Consider the following 26,000-nt stretch of genomic DNA (forward strand, 5'->3'; position numbering starts at 1 on the left):
CCCCCCCACCCCCACCCCCCCAGCGCCACAAGATTTTTGTAGGGTCTTCAATGCGCTACGCGGCCAAGCGTCTATCTACAGCGCAAGGCCACGTGTCAGACCAGGGGCACGTCCCCGGCGCACATGGAGAACGTCTGGGAACCAGTAAGAAAACGCATTGGGTGCGAAGCCAGGGGCCCGCGCGGGGGCCGCAGCTCCAGGTCCTGCCCGGTGGCGCCGGTGGCGGCGAACTCGCTCGGTCTTCCTTAAGCCGGGAGGCGGCGGGGAGGCCGGGCCGCGGCTCCGCCCCGGGGGCTGCCTTTTCCTTAGAAGGCGAAGCCCCAAGCCTCGCCTCTCGCCGGCGGAGAGCCGCGCCGTGCGCCCCCGGGAGCGCGGACCTGCGGGGCGAGGGGCGGGCGCGCGTCCCCGCCGCTGCGGGGGGAAGGACCGAGGCCGGCGGGGCCCGCGGCCCGCAAACGCTGAGGCCAGAGCCCCCTCCCCGGCCCCGCGCCCGCGCCATGCCGCGGGGGAGGTGAGCGGGGCGACGGCCGGGGACGGGCGCGGGGGACGCCGCGCCTCCAAGGCGGGGCCCCAGGGGCGCATCGCCACCTCGCAGCGGTCCTTCTGGCGCGGGCACCCTGGGGAGCCTTGTGATGGAACCCCGAATCTCAAAGAGCGTGGCACCGTGATTTCAAAGATTTGTCCCTCCCCCCTTCACCAGAACGAACGGCCCCTCGCGGCCGGCCGCGCCCCTCCAGCCCCTTCCCGCTGCGCCCCCTCCCCGCGCGCCCCCTCCCCGCGCGCCCTCCCCGCCGCCGGCCGGGCCGGGGCGCTGAGCCGGGCTCCCCGCAGGTGCCGCGCCCCTGGCCCGCGTCCCCGCCATGGAGGTGCTGCGGCGCTCCTCGGTCTTCGCCGCCGAGATCATGGACGCCTTTGACCGCTCGCCCACCGACAAGGAGCTGGTGGCCCAGGCCAAGGCGCTCGGCCGGGAGTTCGTGCATGCGCGACTGCTGCGCGCCGGCCTCGCCTGGAACGCGCCCGAACGCGCCGCTCCCGCCCCCGGAGGCCGCCTGGCGGAGGTGTGCGCGGTGCTGCTGCGCCTAGGTGAGTGCGGGCCGGGGCGGGCGGGTGCCCGGGAGAAGCCCCCCGCTGCCGGCCCGAGGGGTGTCTCGGGGGCGACCCCCGTTGCTGGGCCGAGGGTGCCCGGGAGAAGCCCCCCAATTCTGGGCCGAGGGGTGCCCAGGGGGCGACCCCCGTTGCTAGGCCAAGGGGTGTCCGGGAGAAGCCCTGCGCTGCTAGGCCGAAGTTTCCCTTGGGGGCGGACAGGGGGCGGGCCGGGAGGGGAGGAGGAGGAGGGCAGGAATAGCCTTGCTTCGCTAGGCGGGCCCACCCACACTCCCCTCTTTAGCCACTGGGCTCTCCGGCCCACCCGCTGCAGAGCTCCCCGGCAAGCCAGCTCCGCCCAGATCTGAGACATTCTGTTCACAAAGACTAGAAATCTCTGGGAAACAACAGTGTTTTGGTGGCTAAACTTCCAGAGTGACCCTTGTACTGAGCTGGGCACAGAAATCCTTTGTGGGACCACGTGTCCCGATGTTTGTTTTGGAAAGTAGGTCTTTGGGGTTGCTGCCTGAAATCCCCGCTGCTCTTTCCCCTTGATGTGGAGGCCTGGTAGGGCTCCCGGCAAAAGAGGCTCAGAGGCTCAGAGCCACCAAGGGGCCAGCCCGTGTGTATAGACACCTGGGGGCACTTATGGGGGGGGGGCGCGGTCACACGCAGCCCAATAACTGTTTCCACCTTCTCCAGGGTCTACACCCCAGAGGGGGACCAGCCCAGCTGATTCAGTGTACTTCCCCCAGGGACTGAGCTCGCTTACTGGTTGCTGGCGGTGGGCACATGGGGAGGGGACGGAGGCCTGATGGTGCGGCTCTGCGCGCAGAGTGTGGGTCCAGGCTCGCGGGGACGTGCTGTGTGAGAGGACACTGCCTCTTCTCCGGCTGACACCGGTGTCTGCTTGTCCCTGTTTTGTGTGGACTCCGAGCAGAGCTGTGTAGACCTGGGGTGTGGGGAGACACACAGATTCCCTGGGGCGTCAGACAAGGCTGCCAGGAAGGGTGGTAGCCCACCGGGGCCTCGGGGGAGGGGAGAGCCAGTGGGGTTTGGGGAACCAGGCAGGGGTCCAGAGGGCCTAGACTCCCATGAGGTCAGCCACCCACAGCCGTTTCTTCAGCTGGCCTGTGGGGATGACGCTGGTGGAGCATTCTAGAGGGCCCTGGAGAAGGTGGTTCCTTGGCCTCCCTGGGGGAGCCAGAAGGAAGTCTTGCGTCCGTCCTGGCCTGCCCTGCAGCCCCCCAACCTCCAGCCTCTGTCTCCTTGTCTGTGAGCGGGAGCTGGGCGCTGCCTCTGCCCTGGGCCCAGAGTGCCTATTGTCTGAACTTGTCTGAAGAACTTTGCTTCGGCCTCTCCCAGTCTGACCAGGCTGGTTCCTATGCCCTCAGTCCTCTGTGTCCCATCCTGAGAGCCCCGGCATTTCCAGCCTGGGCCTGGGTGCCCAGCACCAGCCATCTCAGGAGCAGGGCCTTCGAGGCCCTTCCCCGGCACCAGGCTATGTCCGGTGGCTGGGACTCAGCCCTGCCGGGTGGCCAAGGAGGGAGATGGCCTGGCCCCCCAGGGTGCTCTCCTTCGTGTCTGTTTGCTGCGATCTGCTCTTGGTGCCGCTCCGCACCAGCCCCTTCACGGCCGGCGCTGCCTCCCTGCCCCCCAGCACGCCCCTCAGCCCCTCCTCGGCACAGACGCCTAGCTCCCGGGGCAACGGCACACCGGAAGAAGAATGGGTCGCGTCCCCGTGGTCAGTGTCTTGGGGCCGGTCCCCAGCGGCCCTGAGGTCTGTGTGGGAACGGCCAGGCCGGCCCTGGGGATTTCCATGCCACCTCCTCCAGCTGCCCGCCAGCCTCGCCGGTTTGTGCTCTGCATCTAGATCTTAGTTCGTTAGATGGAGTGCAGCTGGCCTCGGGAATGACGCAGACACCCCTGTCGCTCCGTGCTGGCCAGTCCCCGGCATTTCCCCGTTGGCCTTGGCTGCAGAAGTGCCTGGGCTGGGGACACCGGTGGGAGGGCCGTGCGGGATTCCCAGCACGTCACTGCCAGGGGCGCTGCAGCGAGCGCAGGCCGCGGGCAGGGCTGCTGAGAGGGCATTTTCTCTGCCCAACGTGGCCGCCCGTCCAGACACACCCGCTTGGCACCAGGAGCCCAGGTTTGAGCCTGGGTGGTGTCGGTGGCTTGGGGCAATGGCTCAGCTTCTCGGTTCACAGAGCAGGGCCTGAGCGAGGATGCCCCTCGGAGGCAGCAGCCAGGGGCCCACCTGCGTGGGGTCGTTGGCACAGCCCCTGCCCGTGTCGGGCTCTGGCTGCCTGCCCAGTCCGCCTGCCGCCCGGGCAGCTCACTGTGAGCCATGAGTCACCCATCAGGCACGGCCCTTGTTCCTCCTTGGGATTCCCACCACACCGGCCCAGCAGGCTTGGCCCTGGGTGGGAGTGGGGGGTGGCTGGCTTGTCGGAGGGGCGGGACGCGGAGGTAGGTCTGGGGGTTCCCAGTGTACCTCCTTGGTCTCCTGTTCCCAGGGGCCATGGTGGGGTCGAGTCAGGGTGGGAATCTGACAGGCTGAATCCAGTCGGGGATCAGGCATGTTCGGTGCCAGCTGCGGGCCGTGAGGAGTGGGCTGGTCCCAGGCCCGTGTGACGGTGGGACGAGGGTCGTGCAGGCACGGACCACCTCTGACCCCGCTGTGTGACTGCACAGGAGATGAGCTGGAGCTGATCCGGCCCAGTATCTACCGCAACGTGGCTCGTCAGCTGAACATCTCCCTGCAGTCTGAGACAGTGGTGACCGACGCCTTCCTGGCCGTGGCAGCACAAATCTTCTCCGCAGGTAGGCCTGGGTACCCCCTCCCCCAGGGCGCCCACAGGGCTGGGGTGGGCCGGGGGCAGGGCCTTCAGCACTGGGGCCTGCAGGAAGCGGCCCCCACAGCCCTGGAGCCACCTGGTGGTCACGTGTACTTTCTTGCTGCACAAAAGAGCCCAGAACCTTGACTCGAACGGTGACGTGCAGTGCCTCCCCCGGTTGTGAGGACGGTGGGCCTGCTGGGCAGCTGGTGCCAGGCCTCTACGAGGCTCTGACTGGGCATCGGCTGGGGTGGCAGCGGCCCGAAGTCTCGTCTGGGCCGCGTGTCCCAGATTGCCAGTCGGTGCTGGCCGTTGACTTAGGGGGGGGCAGCGTGTCCTGCGTGTGGCCTGTGGGCTTCTCACGGCGTGGTACTGGGTCCCCAGGGGGAGTGTCCCCAGCGTCCCGGGTGGGACTGCCAGGCTCTCGGGATGCAGCCTCTGCAGGTACGGTGTCACTCTGCTGGATTGTATTGGTCAAAGGCGCCTTGCAGGGCGGCGCCACGTGGAGGGAAGATCCATGAGGGCAGGAGCCCCGGAGCAGAGGCTCCCTGGGCAGTCTCTGGGGAAGAGCACCACACCTGTCTCAGCTGGCTGTCCCGCACTCCCCTGGGCGTCTCCTGGTGCCCCAGCTGTGCGCAGGTGACGTGTGCTCCTGCCACCTCCTCTCTGTGCCCTCACCTCTGAGTTCAGCTCCTGCTGCTACCCCCAGACTCACTGGAGGCGATGGGGCTCGTCCCCCTAAACCTTCTCCTGTCCCCATGTCCTCTCCTTGGAACCTGCTGGGCTCCCTGGCGTCCACGGACCTCATATCCCCACCTGTGACACCACGTCCTGTCCTGGCACCCACACTCTGTGAGTCCGTCCCTGTACCCTTGTATAACAGGTGCCAGGCTGTGCGTCTAGGTAACCAGAGCCCCAGCCCCAACCAGCACCTCCTGCCTCAGCACATCCCGTGGGTGTTTCCCCGGCACCGGGGCCAGGGGACCCCCGATGACGGGACAATCTGCCCTGGCCCTTGGCGGGGGAAAGCTTGGGGGCCTCGGAGCCAGAGCGTTCCAGAGGCTGCATCCCAGCTGGAGTGGGGAGTGAGGTGAGCGGTCATGTGGCTAGTGGAGAGGGCCACCCTCCCTCTGGGGCTTTCTGGAAGGCATTCCGCTGCAGGAGGAAGGGCCCCAGGCAGCAGGGAGGCCTCGCACCCTCCTCTGGGAGGCGGTCCTGGCTCTCTTGCTGACCAGCTATGTGACCTTGGCCTGGGTTTCCTCATCCATGGGATGGTTGGGACAGCAGCAGAGCAGGGCTTTAGGGTGGAGGCTGCGGGGGGAGCCACGGTCCCCACCACCCGCAGATGCAGCCCACACCCTGCAGGGAAAAGAGACAGAGAGATAAAGCAGAGGGCTGCTTCATCCCATCAGAGATGAACCCCTAGCCCAGCTGACCCCACCCTCTGGGGTGACCACACGTCGACTTCCGGTATCCTCCCCCAAGGAGGCTCTACCAGATCCTGGCGGGCACAGTGGCGCTTGCTGTGCTAGGCTTCCCTCAGTTGTGGCCATTGCAGTGGGGATGCAGGACAGCCAGGGATGGCCAGGGACATGGGACGGCCAGGGACATGGGACAGCCTAGGAACGTGGGACAGCCAGAGACGGCTAGGAACGCGGGACAGCCAGGGACGCGGGACGGCCAGGGACACAGGACAGCCAGGGACGCGGGACGGCCAGGGACATGGGACAGCCACGGATGGTCAGGGACATGGGACAGCCAGGGACGCAGGACGGCCAGGGACATGAGACAGCCAACCGTAGAATCTAGCTTCCTCCAGGGCCACCACCAGGTCAGCACTGACCTCCCAGATAGGAGTCAGTAAGGCTAGGACGTCATGAGGCAGGTGCCTGGGTGGGCTGGTGGGAGGGCCAATTTCCTTCAGAATGTTCTAACTGTCCTGACCTGGGGCGGGGCGGGGGGAGGGCGGTGCTGGGCTGTGGCAACCTGCAGGGGTGGGCTGGGAGGGCACGTTGTGGAGAAGGGAGCAGGTGGGGCCCAGGAAGGAGGTGGGGCCCAGGGGACATCCTGGGCTGAGGATCCCCCTCCCCATCCCTGGGCTCCTGTGTCCTGGGCCTGATGGCTGGCGCGTGGGTGGCCGCCTGTGTCTGACTCCAGGCTGGCGGGCGGCTGGTTTATGAGCCGAGGTCTGGCTTTAAAAGGAAGGCTTATCTCTGAGAATGCGGCTCTGGTCTGCTGCTGGCTGTGGGTCTGAGCGGGAAGGCTGGGCTAGGCTCCTGGGTGGCGGCTGCTATGTGGGCAGGGGACAGGGGACAGAGGGACCACTCCACCTGCCCAGCCTTGCTCAGGGAGGTGTTCGGAACGACTGGGACCACGAGGACAGGGGAGGGGCAGGGAAGAACGGGCACAGAAGCCCGGAGGCTCCATCCGCTTGCAGAGGTCAGTTAGTCTTGTGGTTTTCACTGGAGACTGGGGCAGAATATACCCCCTCGTGTTCAAGCACGTTTGGCCCTGGCCCCCGCCGGCCCCGTCCCCTTCTGGGGGCAGCCTCCACACGGACCCGCCCCTGTGGGCTCTGCGGCAGCTGCCCCTCATCGGCTGCGGCTCCGTGACCTGCAACTGGTTTCTTAGCTTCTCTGAACCTCCGAGCCACCTGAAAAGAGCAGGGCTGCACGGAGGTGGGGTTGCAGGGCCGGCCCTCTGCTGCTGCCTGGCTCTCCGGCCACCCCCTTACCAGCTGTGGGTGCTCCTCCCACCACCCCGCTTGCCGCCCAAGGCTTCCCCTTGGTCCCTTGTCCATCCTACGTCTCAGGTCCTTAGGCCCTTTCGCCACTGGGTCGGCCCCAGCCGTGAGGTCCAGCCTTGAGGTGCTCGCCAGCCCCGTCCGTCTTCCCGCGGCCCCTCCTTGCTCACACGGACCCTCCCGCTGCATCTCGCACCCCCTCCTCCCCTTGGCAGGCCCCCCTGGGGTGCAGGCCCAGTCAGGGCTGTGGCCCCGGATGGGGCAGCTTGAGGACTGCAGGGCAGGACCTGTGGAGGCATCCCCTGGGTGGCCGTGCCTCTGTCCCTGCCCTTTGTCTGCTCAGCTCCCTTCAGGGGAGAAACTGGTTTTTCTCTCCCTGGTTAGAAGTTGGCAGGGTTTTCAGTTTTTTCTTCTTAGGACGAGAGCAAAATATTTTACCACAAAGAGATCAGAAAATAGAAAAGATAACCAACTCTTAGAAAACAGTACTAAAAAGACCACCCAACCTAAAAGAAGCGAAGAATCTGAGTAGACGCTTTTCCAAGGAAGATGTACAGATGGCCCATGAAAAGCGCTCTCGTCAGCCAACCAGGGAAAAGCCACCACCGCGAGGCCCCAGCGCCCGCCCACCAGGATGGCTGGGATCAGAGGCAGGTGCACACGCCACGGTGGGGACGTGAACAGTTGAAGCCTCATTAGCTGCTGGTGGGGCCCCAGTGTGGCTCGGCTGCCGTGGAAGACGGTCGGCCTCTCTAGCGGTTTAACTCGAGTGGAGTTACCGCGGGGCACACCGGTCCTGCTCCTGGGCGTCCACCCGTGAAAAATGGAAGCACACGTCTACGCAGACGTTCAGAGCAGTGCTGTTCACAGGCAACCCAGACGTTCGTCATCTGATGGATGGATGAGCAGAACGTGGTCTCTTTGCGCAGGGGAACGTCATTCGGCCACAGAAAGGGAGACATGCTGACAGGTACCACGTGGATGAACCTTGGGGACATTGTGCCCGGTGCAAGCAGCCAGACGCAGAACGGAGTGTCGTGTGTGAGCCCTTCCACAGGGAACACCTACAGCAGGGAGATCCGCCAAGGCAGAAGACGGGTCTGCCTGCAGGGGTGGGGAAGGGGCCTGACTGCCCGTGGGTGAGGGCGTCCTTTGGGGGCATGAAAATGTGTTAGGGCGAGACAGAGGCGGTGAGTGCATTAAGTGCCACTGTAATTTATGGTAACTTATTACCGTCCCCGGCTTTTCTCTCCAGACCTGAAAATACAGCCATCACGTGGAGCTCGCCACAGTGAGCACCTGTCTCCACGTGGTGGCACCACAGAACGTGGTGTTCACCTCCTGCATCCCGTGGCAGTCACCCCGACCCTCGCATGTCAGTCCCTTCACCTGCGTCCCGGCAGGGAGGGGTGCCTGTCAGGTGCCAAGGGCACCACGTGAGCGGGACAGAGCCTGCCACCAGGACGGGCATAGCGGGGAGGGCTGTCACCACGAGCTGGCGCCCTCACGGCCTGGCCCGTGGAGCTGGGGAGCACTGCCGGCAGCAGGGAAGAGGCGGGAAGAGCACACGCGGGGCTGGGGTGGTGGGAATGGGGCCTAGAGGGGGGTGGGGGCTCACATGAGATTTCAGACTTGGATTTATTTTTAAGTCATCTCTACACCCAGCGCGGGGCTCGAACTCACACCCCTGAGCTCAAGAGTCACACGCTCCACAGGCTGGGAGCTGGCCACGGGGCCCCGTAACTTGAACTTCTTTAGAAAGAGATGCACAGTAACAGTAATGAGAGGTTTTTACGCAGGGGAATGATGTGGTCCGATGTATGGGGTTTAAAATTTTTCTCTTTATTGAGATGAAACTTACAGAACAATTAACCGTTGTAAAGCGTACAATCGAGTGGCCGTTAGCGCATTCACAGTGTGTGCAACTAACACCTTTGTTTTCATCGCCCAGGACACTTGGAGCCCCTTGAGCACCCCCTCCCCGCCCCTCCCCCGGCCCCCAGCAACCGCCGACCTGCGTCTGTCTCCATGGATTTACCTGTTCTGGACGCTGTGCGTAACAGATTCATACAGCGTACGTGGCCTCTTGAGTCTGTGGCTTCCCCTGAGCGCCGTGTTTCCGAGGCTCCCCGACGCCCCATCCCTTTCCGTGGCTGTCGTGTTCCCTGGCACGGACGGACCACAGTTTGCTCTTCTGCTCACAGTTGATGGCTCTTTTGTCGCTTCCACCTTTTGGCGATTGTGAGCAGGGCTGCCGCGAACACGGACGAGCAAGGGTGGGTGGGAGCCGGTCTCTGCACCGGCGGCTCCGCGAAGGTGCGTTGACCCGGCAGCACCAGCATCCGCAGATGCCGCGTCCTCAGGCTAATTCCTGCCGTGATGGTGGCTGTCTTTCCCGTCAGGGTGACAAGCTGCAGACTCACCAGGATTTAATCTGACAGGGGCGCGGGGGTGGCTCAGTCGGTAGAGCGTGCAGCTCTTGACCTTGGAGTCATGAGTTCAAGCTCTGTGTTGGGGCTAGAGTTTACTTTAAAAATGAAGAAATAAAGGGGCGCCTGGGGGGCTCAGTCGGTTAAGCGTCCGACTCTTGATTTCGGCTCAGGTCACGCGGTCTCACGGTTCATGAGCTCGACCCCCGCATCAGGCTCTGTGCTGACGGTGCGGAGCCTGCTTGGGATTCTCTCTCTCTTCCTCTCTTTCTTCCCCTCCCCCACTCACGCTTTCTTTCTCTTTCCAAAATAAACAAGTAAACTTAAAAAGACAAAAGAGGAGAGTCGATAATGTACTCACATGTACTCGCTAGACCAGAGTAATTGTAGTTTTTTGCTGTTTGTGAAGAATCTTTACTTGTAGAGGGGCCCCTCGTGTTGGGAGGCTGGAGGGCTGTGACTCTCGTAGCCTGGCAGGGAGGCGGGGCTGGTATCTGGGCCTTGGTTTCTGGGGCCCCGGGGCCCTCCCGTTTGCTTACTGACTGGTCCAATCCATGCCATGGGTCAGAAGTTTGCTGGGTGCACAAGTCTGAAGCTGTCAGAGTTTCCAGCCTGGGGTATCTACCTGGTCCTTGGCTTTAGGGGCTATATCCTGTGACTCTGCACAGAGCACGCCCTCTCCTCAGCTTCCAGAGTCACTGTTCAGACCTGTTCAGTGTTACAATAAATCTGGACAGGGGACACACTAGATCCCAAGGGATGATGCTGTCTGGCCATTGTTCTTATTTTTCCCCTGGGTCATATGACGCTTCCTCGGTTATATCCAGGCAACCATAATCCTCCCCTGCTACAATCTGTTTTAAAGATTCTTCGACATATTCTATGTTTTCTCATGGTATCTTTTATAACTGATATTTTAATGAGCATGAGGAAATTTTGGTACAAAGAGGAATGACTAATAATTATAATTACAATGACAACGGTAATACAGCCATAGAAAATAAAGTACTCCCCACATGTTACAGCAGTGCTCTCCCAAGTGCTTTGTGTTCATTAGTCGGAGAATTAAGGACAGTGGGTTCGGGGAGGAGGAAGATTAAGAGAGGTAAGAAAGAGGGGAGGCTGGGTGGCTCAGCTGGTTAAGCATTCGACTCCCGACACCCGCTCAGGTTGTGATCTCCCGGTCATGAGATCAAGACCGTCGGGCTCTGCACTGACAGTGTGGAGCCTGCTTGAGATTCTCGATCTCTCTCTCTCTCTCTCTGCCCCTCCCCCCCAAAATAAATAACCTTAAAAACAATAAAGTTTTAATCTGACAGATTGCAATCTATATCTTGTTTTCATTGGCCTTTCTGTGGTTATTTGTGAGGTGGGCATTTTTCAGATGTTTCATGTATCTGTATCTTTTCTTCCGTGAAGCAGCTGTTTATTCTGCGTTCATGCTTCTTTTGAAAGGTTTCTCTTTGTTCTGGCTGAGTTGTAAACTCTCTTTACACGTTAAGGAAGCCCACACCCTAGAATTTCGGGCATTCTTTCTCAGACTCCGTTCATCGGCCTTTTCCTCCCGGGCGGCCCCATCTTGGTGCCACTGCTCAGGAGCTCTGGGTCTGGGGAGGGTCACCCCCCTCGCGGGCCTCAGCTTCTTCATGTAGGGAACGTCCCGGTGCCTTCACACGGCCGTTCGGGAGACCGGACGCGCCCGGGGCAGGTGTGGCTTGACGCCTCTTACTGGACACGGTGTGCAGCTCCAGGTCACTTGGCCACCCTCGCCCCTGGCCTCCGTTTCCTCCTCACTGAACTGCCTTGCTGTCTTATCGCCTCCTCCAGCAGACGGTGGGCCGTGCGAGGTTGTCCTGGGCGCTGGCACGGGCGTGCGGGCGGATAACGGGGGCTTCGAGAATCTCCAACTAAGAACTACCCGTGAGGGTGGCAGGACTGACCTGTGATGGAGGGTGGCTGGGGCTCGTGCCTGGCGGTCAGCTGGCAGGGCACCTGTCCAGGTGGGGTGGAGGCTGGCGCCCTGGGTGCCCACCCCGGTCATCAGTGGGAGGATGGCAGGGGGCGTGGCTCAGAGAGGCCCTTCCTGCGACCCCGAGGGCTGGACTGGAGCCAGGGTTTGGGTGGCCTTCTGCTGACCGGCGTCTGTCTCTCTCCCTGCAGGCATCACGTGGGGCAAGGTGGTGTCCCTGTACTCAGTGGCTGCGGGGCTGGCCGTAGACTGTGTGCGGCAGGCCCAGCCCGCCATGGTCCACGCTATCGTCGACTGCCTCGGGGAGTTTGTGCGCAAGACCCTGGCGCCCTGGCTGCGGAGGCGCGGCGGATGGGTGAGGGGCACCTGAGGTCCCGGGAAGGGGTTGCTGGGTGGGGCAGGGGTGAGGCCCAGCTCCCTCCAAGGCCGGGGCCTCCCCCCACCTCTAGGGCTAAAGTCCTGCTGTCCAGGAGTCCCCCGCAGGGCAGAAGCTGGGCTGCAGCCGTGACCCCTCTGTCCAGGAGAGGTGGGGCACATCGGCCCAGCCCGCAGGGATGCGTGCAGGCGTCCTACCCATCAGTCCCCGCGCCCCAGCCGCCCGCCCAGCCCTGGCCAGTCTCCCACAGGAGATCTCAGTTTTCTCCTCCGTAAAATGGATGGCAAGCAAGGGTGCGCGAAGCTGGCTGTGGATGACAGAGCTCAGCCCTCTGCCGAGGTTGGAGCCGAAGGCCGAGGTCGGGCGGTTCTGGGGCCGGAGGCTCATCTGAAGTTGGCGCTGCGGGAGGCAGGGGAGGGACACCGCCTCCAGGGTGACTTGTGGCTGTGGGTGTCCCTCAGCAGGGACCCCGGGGCCTCTGTCCCTCCTGCTTCCTCTCCGTGGAGCCAGCAAGGCCGTGAACACCACGGTCCAAGTCTGGACTGTAGAGAAAATACTTCATTTCTTAGCAGGAATAGGAAGAAATAGTGGCCGCTCCCTGGGGTTCTGGAAAGCTGTGTCCACTCCTGTTCTAAGGGAGAGTCTGAAGCTGGGTTTGGCGTGTCCTGGCGCCCCAGGCTCCATAGGGCCAAGGCAGAAGGAGGCCGGGGGTTGCGGGGACGTGGCTGCAGGTAGTGGCCATGGGGCTGGCGGTGGAGTCCTCACGTGGGCACCGCAGGCTTCTCCCGTCGGCCGGCCGCTCCCTGCCTCCACCTACCTCCTCCCTTCCCTTCTCGTGGCCGGGTCGGCCCCACGCGGGTCTTCCGTCCGGAGTGGACCACGGGCCTTCCCTAACGGCCTCGCGCACCCCCTCGCGGGTGTTGGTGGGCATCCCGTGTGAGGTGCTCTGCCCTCTAACTGTGCCCTCTTCCCTCCCAGACCGATGTCCTCAAGTGTGTGGTCAGCACCGAGCCCGGCTTCCGCTCACACTGGCTGGTGGCCGCACTCTGCAGCTTCGGCCGCTTCCTGAAGGCCGCCTTCTTCGTGCTGTTGCCAGAGAGATGAGCCGCTGGCTCGGGCAGAGGCCGAAGCCAGGCTCTCCGACCCAGGAGACCCCCGGCCCTCGAAAGCGCCAACGTCCTCCCCAACCAGGCTGGGAACGCTCCGATCCTCAGAGCCCCGCCTCGGTGCCGGAGGCCCTGCCCTGAGCCCCTCGTCCACAGACCCTGGCCCTCTAGAAGGGGAAGCAGGGGGGGCCTCCCTGGCCTGGAGCTGGGTTTCAGTGCCTTCCCCTGGAACCCTTCCCTGTCCTCTTCCATCTGGAGCCATGAAGCCAGGGTCACCATCCAGGTCCCAAAGGAAGGGGGCTGGGAACGCCAGGCTGTCACTTGATGCCCGGGTCCCGTCCGTGAAGGGTGACCACGTCAGGACGTGAGCTGGGCTGTGGGCCCTGCACATTCAGTCGGAAGGAGACCCTGGCCTGGCCAAGGCTGGAGGAGCCGTGGGGTCTTACTGACCTTGTAAACAGGGCATAGAGCTCATGTGCTGGTTGCTTAATCCATTTCTGGAGGGAGCGCGTGTCCCCCTCCCATGGCAGGGAGGCTGTGTTGTGGGGACCAGGGGTGTGGGCTCCAAGCCGGCACGCCTGACCTGAGAGCACAGGAGCCTGTGAACAAGAAGGCTGGTGTGTGTGCGTTCAATCCCAATAAAGTTTCATGGCAACGGAGGTGGCCCATCTGCTTTCTTGGTGCCTCTGCCCTGCCCTGCCGCCCAAGGACGGGACAGGAGGCAGGTGGAAAAACACAAGTGCGGAAGCATCCCAGCACGCTCCCTGATTAGGGCGGCCTCTGCTGCCATGCACCGTGACAGGGAGCTCCACACGGACACATTCGTGCATGCACGGCGTCACGGGCACACACGCACACACACACCAGGAACAAATGCTCAGCGGTCCCGCCCTGCACGACTCCTCAGTCCAGCCCGGCCGTTCTCCTCCCCTCGCTTTGCCGGCCACAGCCTCCGTGCCCCTTCCCGGGCTCCCCCTTGGCCCAGGGGCCTGGCTGCTGTGTGTCCACCTCAGGGCCGGCTCTGGGCAGTCCGCACCCCCGGCTTTCTGATGAACGAACATTCTCCCCACGTGGGCCCGACTCCTGCTCGGGCCACAGGCACACAGTGCTGGATTCTGCCACTCAGTCTCCCTTGGTCTGGGTTTCCCTTTCTGTACAACGTATGGCTGAGCCAGAGGAAGGCTGAAGTCAGCTGGCTCGGCCCTCCCATCCAGCCTCCCAGGGAAGCGGCAATCCTGTGCACAGGGTGGGAGTCGGCTGGCTGTAAGGATGCTGCTCCCTCCAAGCCCTGCCTGCCCTCCTCTCGCCCTGGTGCCCGTGACGGGGGCAGGCGATGCCGGTCAGGTCTTCGTTGCCCGCTGGGCCTGCCCCAGCTTCCTCCCTCACCCCCTGGACCCAATCCTGGGGCAGGCTGGCAGCACAGGACAGCAGCAGGGTCCGAAACCACAGGGAGATCGGGCGGGGGCTGTCTTCACACACCTCTGTTACAGGACGCGGTAGGAGAGAGGCTCTGTTTCCAACAGCAACAAATAGATAAGACTCCTCTGCATGAACCCAACAGAAAGCCTGTGTGCGGAAGGCTCGTGTGCCTTCAAGACCCCACACAGACTTGAGCAGACGGAGACACCATGTTCTGGAGAGGAAATCCATCCACAAAGAAGACAATTCTTCATAAGCAAATTTACAAATTTAAAGCCATCCTTGTAGACACATCAGAATGACATTGTTTTTTCTAGATTTAAACGAGCTGATTAAAAAAATTTTTTTAAGGTTTATTTTATTTTTGAGAGACAGAGACAGAGCACGAGCAGGGGAGGGGCAGAGAGAGAGAGGGAGACACAGAATCCCAAGCAGGCTCCAGGCTCCGAGCCGTCAGCATAGAGCCCGACGCGGGGCTTGAACTCACGAACCGTGAGATCGTGACCTGAGCCAAAGTCAGGTGCTTAAACTGACTGAGCCACCCAGGCGCCCCCGAACAAGCTAATTTTAATGGGAGGAAATTTTCTTAAAAAGCAAAAATAGGGGCGCTTGGGTAGCTCAGTTGGTTGAACGTCCAACTTTAGCTCAGGTCATGATCTCACGGTTCGTGGGTTCAAGCCCCACGTCGGGCTCTGTGCTGATGGCTCGGAGCCTGGAGCCTGCTTGGGATTCTGTGTCTCCCTCTCTCTCTCTGTCCCTCCCCTGCTCATGCTCGGTCTCTCTCTCAAAGAGAAATAAAATGTTAAAAAATTTTAAAAATGAAAAAACGTACAGCCAGAATGAATTTTTTTTTTAATTTTTTTTTTAATGTTTATTTTTGAGACAGAGACAGAGCATGAATGGGGGAGGGGCAGAGAGAGAGAGGGAGACACAGAATCGGAAGCAGGCTCCAGGCTCTGAGCCATCAGCCCAGAGCCCGATGCGGGGCTCGAACTCACGGACCGCGAGATGGTGACCTGAGCTGAAGTCGGATGCTTAACTGCTTAACTAACTGACTGAGCCACCCAGGCGCCCCCAGAATGAATCTTACAAAGGAGAAAGGTGAGGGAGAAGCCCGCCTGTAGCTGAGCCCGGTGTGGCGTCTGTCGCGGAACCGCGAGCACCAGGCCAAGTGCAGGCAGGCAGTCCGGGGACCTGGGACCGCCAGAGCCAGACCCCAGTGCCTGCAGAACTGAGTCCGCGAGTAAGGTGGGGGAAGAGACGAGATGGGACCCGCGGTCCCAATATTCACGGGGACAAGTTCCAAGGGGATCAAAGACCTAAGTGTAAAACATGAAATAAGCACTGGAAGAAATGGGTGATTTTCTCCATAAGTGGGGAACAGACAAAACCTTCCTAAGTATGACGTAAAATTCAGGAACGATGAAAGACAAAATGCATAGTGGATAAAAAGGCATTTAACATTTTCAAAAATACTTGTCACCTGAGACAGAAAAGAGTAGTGGGCACCAGGGCTAGGGGTCAGGGGATGGGAGTGACCATCATGTGGTCGGGGGGTTCCTTCCGGGACGACAAGGATGGTTTGGGAGTGGGCAAGGTCACGGTTGCCCAGGAGGATGAAGGTACTAAATGCCGCTAAACTGTACTTTAGTTACTGGTTAAAATGGCGAACTTTACGTCATAACAGTGTGTTTTCCCTCAATAAAAAAATTGTAACTGAACGTTCATGTCAGGATTAATATTCCAAATTCAAGAGTGCATCAGCTACAAACACCCAGAAGAAAAAAATAAAATAAGAGAAATGCAAACCCCAGCTAGCCCAGCTCCCGTTCCCTGACGAGCGCCCGGCTGGTGGGGCAGGCGGCCTCCCACAGCCGTGGGGGCGGAGGGCACAGCCCCCAGGGGTCGGGTCCCCTGTGCCGCTGGCCTTGGGCTGGCAGCCCCCCTCCTGGACGTCCCGCCTGCGTGCGCCGGCAGAAACCCAAAGCGGCAGGTTACTGGTGGAGACATCGTGAGGCCCGCTGAAGACCGGAAGCGGGGTGGGCGTCCAGCGGGAGGGGACCTGCTTGGTGAGCCGTGGCCTGGCTGCCCCAGAAGCACCTGCAGCTGGGGGCAGGCAAGTGGGCCCTATTTTACGGTTCTGGCAACAAAGTCACGTCGGGGGTTTTGCGTAAGCAAAGCCACCTTGCGGAGTCAATCAGAGAGTTACGCAGGGAGCTCGTGTGGCGAGCCGGTGCCGGAGGCACCAGGGAAACCGATGAGTCCAGTTCGACTGTATCTGGACTCGCTCTCTCTGCTGGGAAGGGGCAAAACCAAAAGGAAAAACTGCAGATGTCAGGCTCGGTCCGTTGTCACGGTGTTACTCCTCTGAAAACGCTATGTACCTGGAGACTAAAGCAACTAATATTGCAAAGAACCAAGATTTTTCACCTTAGAAGAGGTAAGATCAAAGAGTTTAGGTGAAAAGTTCTGCGCTCTTAGAGCGCGAACTGGAGACGGCACGGATGCTACGCTTTTCCCCGTAAACACGAATGTGAGTCCCCTGTGCTGAGGCAGCCACGGGGAAGGCGCCGACTGCGTGGCGACCTCAAACGGGCCACGGCGGTGCCGAGACCATGAAGTGTAACTCCGTTTCTGGCTCTGCCCACGCAGGCGGGAAGCAGGGCAGCGGGCCTGCGGCCTCTGAGCACCCTGCCACCAGAGCGGAGGCCACGGGACACGGCTGTGGCTCTGGCCTCTGAGCACCTCCCACCACCTTTGACCTCCCACCCACGACCTCCTGTCCTCTGAGCACCTCCCGCCCCCTTTGACCCGAATCACAGGTTCCGGGAGCAGGAGCAGCAGAGGAGCCTTGGGTGTGGGCCTCCGCTTGAGGTGCTAGGGCTTTCTGACGCAAATGGCAGCCGGCTTTCCGCTGGGAAGTTACTTCAGGGCGACCAGGCTCAGCCCGATGCACGCGGAAGGAGTTTCTTCCTGACAATTCGTCCCCCAGTGCAGGAGTGACTGCTGTTGGGGTGCCTGGCCGGATCAGTCGGGGCAGCATGTGACTCATCCCAGGGCCGGTATTTTGTTTTTTAAATGTTTATTTTGAGAGAGAGAGAGAGAGAGAGAGAGAGAGAGAGAGAGAGAGAGAGAGAGAGAGGGAGAAAGTGTGTGTGTGTGCGTGTGTGCGCGTGTGCATGGTGGAGGGGCAGAGAGGGAGAAAGAGAATCCCAAGCAGGCTGTGCTGTCAGTGCAGACCCCGACTTGGGGCTTGATCGCGTGAACCGCGAGATCGTGACCTGAGCTGAAATCAAGAGTCGGATGCTTAACCGACGGAGCCACCCAGGTGCCCCTTGGGGTCGATATCTGGAGCCCCGTGTTAGGCACAGAGAGTACTTAAAACAAAGCAGTTAGTGGGGAGGCCTGTCCCTTCCGCCTCTGAATGCCTCTCTCCGGGTCTCTGACAAGCCTTTCTATTCCTCCCTCTCTCCCATCTGCCTCTCACACCACGGCTCCGGGAAGAGAACAGTGTGAGGTCCATGCAGCTCTCTGACTGTCATGTAGCCAGCCCTTCGAGAGAGGGGGTCAGGTGTCCCGGGGACCATGCTCTGGCCCTAGTGGTGGCAGGACTTGTCCCTCTCTTCCCAGCCCTGCCCTGGGGGCTGCAGAAGAGCCTGGGGATTTAGTGGTCCAGATGGCTGGAGCTGAAGGGGCCAGGGAGCGGGCAGGCAGTGTGTCCGTGGGGTGTTCCCCACTGCCAACAGCTCCCACCCCTCCTGCCTGACAGCGGTGCTGAGGGGGCCCCTGCGATGGGAAGTGAGTGGTTCTCCGCCACCCATCCCCACTCCAGAGACTACAACACTAGACAGAATGTCTCCTGCTGTGGTGCCTCCCCATCCGTGATCTCATGCATTTCCCCTACGATTTCCTTCTCAGACAGGCTACTCTGGCCATGGCACTGACTGGCCTTTTAGACCAGGGCCTCTGAGAGCCTTGTAGGAGGGGACGAGGATGTGGAGGGGAAGTGTCAGGCCTGAGCCAGCGGGTAGGTCACGGGTGGCTGGGTTGAGCGCAGAGAGGCCTGGAGGTGGTCAGCAGCTCTGCGATACGGACTATGGCTCTGAGCCCCCGCCACCCCAGGCTGTCAGAATAGGAGTTTCCAGGCTCTTCTGAGGACGCTGTCTCCTTGGAAATGCCCCAGAAATTTCCATAGTCTCCTCAGTTTCCCAGGAGAGCCTGGGATCCCAACGTCTGGCTTGTCCCTGGAATCCCTGCCTTTCCTTCTCCTGTTTGTGTGGGTGGTGGCAGGGCCGCTGGGGAATGTGGCCGGAGGCGCCCCGCTGACACCTGCAGGAGTCTCAGCCTCCCCCTCTGACGGCTGCGACTGGTTTTCCTTTCTGCCTCTCCAGCGCTGCAGGCACGACCGAGTCACAGAAGGGGAAGGAGGGAGGCAGGCATGGCGTCCAAGGTGGGCATCCGCTGGGATCTCTGATCTACCCAGGAGCTGACTCCTCAGCTCCTACCTGGGGCCTCCCTGACCCACAGATGCCCCTGAACACACGCGGAAGGCAGGAGTCGCAGGACCCGGGTCCTACCCGCTGTCAGCAGCCGTGCTCGCTCCATGCCGCTCAGCTCCAGTCGGGTGGGAAGGGTCGGAGGGAGCGGAGCCCCTCTTCCCGTCAGGACACTGCTGACCGGTTTGCAGTTTTCGCTCCTCTATTTTGTTAAATAAAAAATATGCCAGACCCGATAAAATACAATGGCTCTGTGAAAAAGGAAAAAGCAAAGTGCCCGGCTGCCGGGAGGAGCATGCCTGCCGATCGGGGGACTGTGAGTTCAAGCCCCACGTTGGCGTGGAGATGACGTAAACGTATAAAGAAACGACCACACTGGTAAGGCGGCCAGTCTGCAGCGCTGACCGTGGGGCTGGCTCAGGAAGAGATCCCCCATGGTGGCGGACTCCCCGGTGAGAGACGGGGTCAGCCCCCCACCACCGGGGCCTCTTAATTTTAGCATCAGCAAAGGGCGGCAGTTGGACAGGTGACTGCCGGAGTGGCGACAGAAGTTCTGGGCATACACAGTCCAGCGAGAACTTCCATCCACGGGGACAGAAGGGACGGAGGAACAAGACAGACACACCCCCAGTTCAGCCTGGGGAACACCTTCCGGGCTTAGGGACCCCGTTCCCAAACAGCACGGGGGAGGGACCAGACCGTGCCGGATGTTTGCTTCTGGTCCTGGGCTCCGAGCCCACCCCGCAAGCAGCTCTGGGCGGGAGGGCCGCGGGTGGAGGCCGCCCTGCCGGCTTCCGGGGCCTCCGGTGCTAAAGTCCAAATGTTTGTTTTCCCCAAAGCCCAGATGCTGAAATCCTAACCAGAGGGGCTCTGCTACTTCCCCCTAGACTTTGGAGGGTGAAGTGGCCCGGAGTCTCGGCAGAGACCCACGCCCCACGCGGGTGGAGCCGCTGGTGTGATTCCAGCCGCAGAGACCCCAGAGAAGTGCATATAATCTACGCGGCACAGCCGCGTAATCCCACAGGAGCGCGTCCCAGGGAGCCGCGTGCGGGCTGCGTCCAGCAAAGCTGGGGAGGCAGGGCCTCCACCCTGCGGGCCTCCGGGCAGGCCCGGAGCCAAACAGCGGGACTCTGCCGCCTTTGGGTTTTGGCCCTGCCGGGGAGCGTCCACGCCGTGCCTGTCCTGCCATGTTCGGGAAGCACCTCAACTGTCTGGTTTCACACGCAGCTAGAGGGGACTTCGCCTCAGGATGAATTCATACGAGTCTCCTGCCCTGGATTTACTTGGCCTGCAGCAACCTCCCTGGCCCCTTGGTACCTGGGTCACCAGTCCTGGTCCCTCCTGAGCTCCTAGGTACTGGCCACCTCACCTGGTGCCGCCTTTGTCCCCAAGCCCGGGGTGGGGGGGTGGGCGAGGCTTGGTCCTCATCTCCCTGGGGCTGGGGCACCACCTCCCTTCACGTGGGCTCCACTTCAGGGCTGGGCTTTTAAGGTGGGGTGTTAGGAAGAAGCAAACGGCTTTGTTTTGCTTTGATACGCACCCTAAAGCAGTTGGTGGAAACGCCGGGAATTTGTTTAAAAATACTCCAGCGAAAAGAAGGGAGAAGGGACGAAGCCCTGGGAGGGGGACGGCTGGGTGGCTGGGAGACTGCACAACAAACAGAAATGAGAGCAGCGGTCCGCACAGAACAGCGGGGGGGTGGGAGGGACTCACGGCCGCGGGAACGCCCTTCACCTGTGCAGATGGGGCCCCGAGACCGTCAGCTCTAAAGTCATAAAGTAACTGATCCCCTTTGTGACGCGATCCCCTTTGTGTCGGCTTATCACCGGCTCCCCCACTGAAGATTTATAGGTATTTTAGATCTTGCCAAAACTACCAGAAGAAAAGGTGAGGGAACACGAGAGTCACTCCTTAAGTTTTTAGGGAAAAGACTGGAAAACAAGCAGCCACCGGCAGATGGAAGAAACGCACAGTCTACACGAGGGACAATATTCAAAATGCTCCGTCATAAAAATAAAGGCCTTTTATTTGGTTTTTCTACGCCGTTACAGGAACACGTGGCAACACGCGGGAGCCCACGGAGACCTGCGGCCACACCCACACCTGCTGTGGGCGTCCACGGGGAAGCCGAAGGGTCACAACACACGCTCGGGGTCACGGGGTCACCTTCTTGTAGGTGACGTGAAGATGCTGAGTCATGGGCTGGGTAGTGGTTGCCATGGAGACCGTCTGTTCGAGTTTGCCGTCAGAATTCAGCCGGAATTTTCGGGTGATCTGAGCAGGACAAAACAAACGCAAACCCCTTAGTTCTGTCTTCCAAGGGCGGCCCTGCCACAGGCCAAGCGTGTGGCACAGGCCGCAACTTGCCGCCTCCATCGTCAGGGGCCCGTGGGCCTCGTGGTGTCCCCGCCAGCAGATGGGGGGCGGACACTGGGCCCACAGCCGCCGCGGGCGTGCCGGGGTCAAGGCGTCCTGACCTCTGCTCCGGCGCCTCCCTCTGCCCCTGGGCTGTCCCCAAAGACCAACAGTGTGGGACTTGGTCTCACCCCAGCCTACTTAGAAGCCAGCCATCCTTCTCTTTCCTGCTTTGTCACCGTTCACTTTCACACCCACGACTCGAACGGACGTAACACACGTTCTCGGAAAGCTCAGTACGAGCACTTTTGGAACCATGAATTAGTCAGAACAAAGTACGGCGGCCGGTGAGAAAATGCTACCCGTCTGGAACGTTTGCCCAAGAGCGTGGAACACGCAACGGCTGAGACACAACCCTGTGGCCGGGACCTTCTGGGTGTTCCGGACGCGCCGGGGGCCGCAAACGTACGAAATAGGACCTCTGCCGCAGGCCGCAGCCAACCGCTCTGTAACTGACCACCCGGCTCCGAAAAACCAGAAAAGCCACATTTCAGAAAGTCCATTTAAAGGCATCAGGGAACCACCCCGAAGCCGGGACAAAGGTCCCGGAGAGAAGGGTGTGTGGAGACCCAGCTCGGGGCGGCCCTTCACCCGAGTCGTGTGCCTGCCGTGAGCGGCTGCCTGGACCCCGAGGGGACGGCAGCTCCGATTCGTGGCGCGATGCTGCGTGGAGCACTCTGCAATTCCACGCCTAGCGAGGAGGAGAGGCCGTGGAAGCACCGCGGACTTTGGGCTGCCCCCCAGCACCGAGAGTTAACCGGCTATGGGACAGGCAAGGCCAGCTTTGAAGCGACTCAGCCTGCAACGGGCGGGGTCCGCCCCACAACACCCCTTGGTGGGAGACAGCCCCACACAGAGCCTCATGGCACCTGAGGTTTCCACACACAGGGTCTAGAGTCCAAGAGGGAAAGAGAGAATAACTGGCTTAGCAAAGGAGGGAAGAGCAGGACCAGCACGGGGACCGGGAACAGGTGCCCCGGGGTGGGGTTGGGGTGCCGATACCGCCCCGGTCAGGAGACCACACGGTATTCCCTGCGGACAATTTCAGCAGAGAATCGGATCTGCCAGAAAGAATAAGGTGGAAGTTCTGTAACTGCAAAATGTGATAATGAAAATTAAAGCCCCCAAGGTGGATTCGGCAGAAGAGTCACAGCTGGAAAGCGGCTGGTAGAAAACACCCGCTGGACCGTGAGGACAGACAGACGGACGGACGGAAAGTCACAGCTCACACGTGTGGCGGAAACCCCAGCACACAGGACAGAACCATACGGCCAGATGTGAGCAGGTCGCAGCTGTAAGACTCGCATGCAAAGTGCATCCGGGCCTGACACTGGCTGCCCCGGGAGAGCAGGGGCCCCTGAGGCAGGGGCAGGGGCAGGGGCAGGGCGGGTGCCAGGATACAGCGGGACGGCACCACAGAGAAATGACAGAACCGTCACCCAAGGTGTTCTCTTCAAAACTGGAGGCAAAATAAAGACGTCTTTAGACAAAAGAAACTCCACAGATTTCGTATCCCCTTAAACAGAAGACCAGAGGGCCCCCCGCACGGAGAAGCAGGGGCAAACGAAGGGCAGGGCGAGAACAGGCATGTGGGTGGCCACGTGCAGCGAGGCGTGGAAGCACGCGAGTGGGAAAACTGAGGCAGCAGCATGCTTTGCTTCTGTGAACGGGGGAGGGTGGGAGGGGGCTGACCCACGTCCGGCTCATGGGAGGGGTACGAAAAATGCCTCAGATGACGATGTGCTTGAAAATACCTTCCCTATATTCAAAGTCACACGCCGCTGTGTCAGACACGGTTTCCTTCTGGTCTCCCAGACTCTGACTTGTGACTGAAGGGCACCAGCCGCGAAAGGCGTCCAGTGAACGAAGCTCCCGGGCTCCGTTTTAGCCAAAGGTACTGGTATGTTCTAAGGCGGGACACACACCTGCTCCCCGCAAAGGATGTTCATCTCTGTCTTCAAGTACAAGGAAAGATTTCCGAGGTCACCTGTGAGGAAATCTGACTCCTGCTAAAGTGACAGGAAACACTTGTATTTCCTCGTGAGAAGAAGAAAGATTCCTTTTGCCGTCATTCAGAAAAAGAGTGGTGGAAGATAAAAAGCAAAGTAAAAAGACGACAGGGCAGGGGAGACGCACGGAGTCCGCGTCCCGTATCCCGCAACTTGGAGCGTGTCCCCAGCGCCAGCAGCTGCCGCCCGGGGGTGCTGGTCACGCAGTCCCAGGCTGCACCCAGGCTCCAGTGCTGGAGCTTGGGAACCTCGCCCATCTGCAAAGTCCCCCCGGTGGCGGTCACCCCAGGGCAGACAGCAACACTCGGGAGGACGGGAGAGCACAAGAGGCAGGCCCAGGGGAGCGGAGCACCCAGAACAAGACACACAGACAGACACACAACCGGGGGACCTCATGTGGCACGTAAGCTTCGTCTCACCGTATCAGCGCCTGTAATTCTACGTGATTTCTTCTGGAATTTCATTTAAGAACAAACAAGGCTTGGGGCACCTGGGTGGCTCAGTCGGTTAAGCGTCCGACTTCAGCTCAGGTCATGATCTCGTGGTCAGTGTGTTCGAGCCCCGCGTCGGGCTCTGTGCCGACAGCTCGGAGCCTGGAGCTGCTTCGGATTCTGTGTCTCCCTCTCTCTCTGCCCCTCCCCCGCTCATGCTCTGTGTCTCTGTCTCTCAAAAAAAAATTAAAAAAAAATACGCCTGGCTTTTACCTTTGAGACCACTTCTCAGGGGACACAGGTGGAGACATGTGGTCTTGCGGTGCCCTCAGCTGAGTGCCCGGGACCACGCTGCACAGGGACGTGCAGGTGAGGCACTGCCTTGTGAGCCACGGAAAAGAGCGAGGCCGCTGCTTATTTACTCTGAGCCCGTGAGAGGCTCCTCAAAACATCTAACACCTGAGGACAACTGGCCTTTTCTGAACGGCTGTCTCTGCATGGCTGGAGGGGCCTCTGGAAATACCACACGGCCCCCCCACAGCCCGCCTCACGGTGCAGTGATCCGAGTGTGGCCTCCCCTCACCTCTGCCTCTCCGTGCCAAACCTGCGACGGCCATCCTATTCCAGCGTAAGCGGCGTGGCGACGGGCAGCAGGCGGGCAGGAGACAGGAGGCAGGCCTGGGGAGCACAGCCCGACCGCCAGTCCAGGAAGGATGCGGGGCTGGGGAGCGAGGGGCCACCCTGCGCCCACCGCCCCCAGAGCACACTCACTGGGCTCTGGTCAGGTCGGGCACCTCCGGCACGTGCCGTGTGGCCTCCGGAGTGCTGTCAGCCTGTCGCGGAGATGACAGCGGTCACAGCGGAGCACTCGGAGCCAAAGCCAGCAACGGTAGCACCAGCGCACAGGCCCCGAGAGTCGCCCGTCAGGTTCCTTTGGAACTGGAGGCCCTCGGAGGACGTTTCTCGTCCCCCCCTACTGCCGGTCGCTGGAAAGATGTAAAGTCGAGGCAGGCTGCACGCTGCCTTGCTCGGTGGTTCCCACGGCCTCTGCCCGTAGACAGCAATCTGGTAAGCTCGCTCAGAGTAATTCCGTGTTCATCCCAAGTCGGCCACGACAGCGAAGGCATCGTCGAAGACCCATCTGGGCCACAGACAGATCGTCATTTGAGGAACGGGAGGCTGGAAGGAGCCGCTAGCTTCGACAGCTTCAAAGGGGAGCCGGTCCAGGCGGCCCGGTGATCGCAGACGGCACGCTCAGACCGCGGGGAGCCCGGCTCCCGCGCACGCAGCCGGGCCGAGGGCCCACGAGCCTCTGGAGGTGCAGAAGAGTCCCTCTTGACAAACGCCAGTTGTTCTCTTAGCCAAGGGTGCCCATTTTCCCTAGACTGCGCCCACCGCAGGGAAGTGCGCTGCGGCGGGAGGCGCGCTGTGAGAATTTCTTGATGTCTTAATGCTTTCTAAAAGCATGTTTTTCCTTGTTTTGTTCAGTAGAGAAAAGGTGGAAAAGGAAATTCAGGAGGAAGATGGCTTTCACTGTGTGTTAGTTCCTAAAACAAAGAAATCAGGAAGCCACAGTGGTTACCGTGCTCGCCGTAGAGCAGGTTTGATGTGGAGGTGTGGTGGAGGGTGCGGAGGTGACAGGGGCCGAGCTTCACAGCCGCGGGAATCCCGGCGAGCCGACAGCTACCCTCCAGCCCGGCCTGCCGTCATTCCTCGGTGGCCTGCCGCCGGTCCGCACGACCGAGAATCCAAGCGCACGCACGCTCGCCCCCAGCTTACTGAGACACACGACACTGTGTAGGTGCAAAGTGTGGGCTGGACGCAGGTGTCTCTGGTGCTAGCTGACCCCCATCACCTCACACAGTTACTTTCTGTGTACGGGGTGTGAGATCTGTAAGATCTACTGTATACAATACGGTAGAAACTGCAGACACCATGCCAGGCATCACGTCCCCACGACTCACTCCTCTTCTAGCTGGACGTCTGTGCCCTTGACCTACAACCTGCCATCCCTCCGCCCCTAGGCAACAACCAGCAGTGTTTCTTTTCCTGCCTTATTTTACTTTAGCACGATCCCCTCGGGGTTTTATCCATGTGGCAGATGACAGGACTTAATTCATTTTAAAATTCTAACATTCCTTGTGTGCGTGTGTGTGGGTGCACGTCGCACACATACTCGCTCTGCCCGTCGGTGCACACGAAGGCTGCTTCCGTGTCTCTGTGAACGGGTGAGGAGTTCACAGTGGGTCCAGGGGGCAGTGTCTGTCTCACGGCCGTAGACACGCAGCTGCTCCACGACTGTAACCAGACCCCTGCCCTGCTGCTCGCGGGCGACAAGGAGAGGGGGTTGCCAGAGTGGGGCGAGGGGGAGGTGAGGGAGAGAGGAAGCCAGGAAGAGAGGTCACTTTGAGAGAAGGCACAAAGACAGAAGGATGAAGAACTCACTTAATAGCTTAACTGGAGACAGAAGAAAGACTTGGTGAAATCGAAAACGGGTCGATAAAAATATCCAAGTTGGGGGCGCCCGGCTGGCTCAGGGGGAGCGTGTGACTCTTGATCTCCGGGTTGGTAGTTCGAACACCATGTTGGGGGTAGAGATTTCTTAAAAATACAATCTTTAGGGGCACCTGGATGGCTCAGTCGGTTGAGCGTCCAGCTCTTGATTGTAAGCTCAGGTCACGGTCTCG

General features: G+C 60.9%; 2 protein-coding genes across 5 annotated transcripts in view; one reads left to right on the plus strand and one right to left on the minus strand.

The window, feature by feature from the left end:
* The first annotated feature begins 396 nt into the window (after positions 1-396).
* BOK (BCL2 family apoptosis regulator BOK) lies at positions 397-13,202 on the plus strand. Its single transcript, XM_042995939.1, has 5 exons — positions 397-511; positions 832-1,083; positions 3,778-3,906; positions 11,253-11,416; positions 12,416-13,202. Exons 2-5 carry the CDS (start codon positions 861-863, stop codon positions 12,539-12,541), a joined length of 642 nt encoding a protein of 213 aa, XP_042851873.1. The 5' UTR covers positions 397-511; positions 832-860; the 3' UTR covers positions 12,542-13,202.
* Positions 13,203-20,466: 7,264 nt separating this feature from the next.
* Positions 20,467-26,000, minus strand: part of THAP4 (THAP domain containing 4) — a 40,799-nt gene continuing 35,265 nt past the window's right edge. For all 4 annotated transcript variants that reach the window (XM_042995941.1, XM_042995940.1, XM_042995942.1 and 1 more), the window contains exon 6: positions 20,467-20,732. In XM_042995941.1, the coding sequence (XP_042851875.1) occupies positions 20,613-20,732 (120 nt within the window). In that variant the 3' untranslated portion in view covers positions 20,467-20,612. The remainder of the gene's footprint in view (positions 20,733-26,000) is intronic.

This window comes from Panthera tigris, chromosome C1 (genome assembly GCF_018350195.1).
Source record: "Panthera tigris isolate Pti1 chromosome C1, P.tigris_Pti1_mat1.1, whole genome shotgun sequence".
NCBI lineage: Eukaryota > Metazoa > Chordata > Mammalia > Carnivora > Felidae > Panthera > Panthera tigris.

Coding starts and splice junctions, on each gene's coding strand:
- BOK (XM_042995939.1), top strand. CDS start 861: ATGGAGGTGCTGCGGCGCTCCTCGGTCTTCGCCGCCGAGATCATGGAC. Junction 3,907..11,252: donor AGCACAAATCTTCTCCGCAG/GTAGGCCTGGGT, acceptor CTCTCCCTGCAG/GCATCACGTGGGGCAAGGTG. Junction 11,417..12,415: donor TGCGGAGGCGCGGCGGATGG/GTGAGGGGCACC, acceptor CTTCCCTCCCAG/ACCGATGTCCTCAAGTGTGT.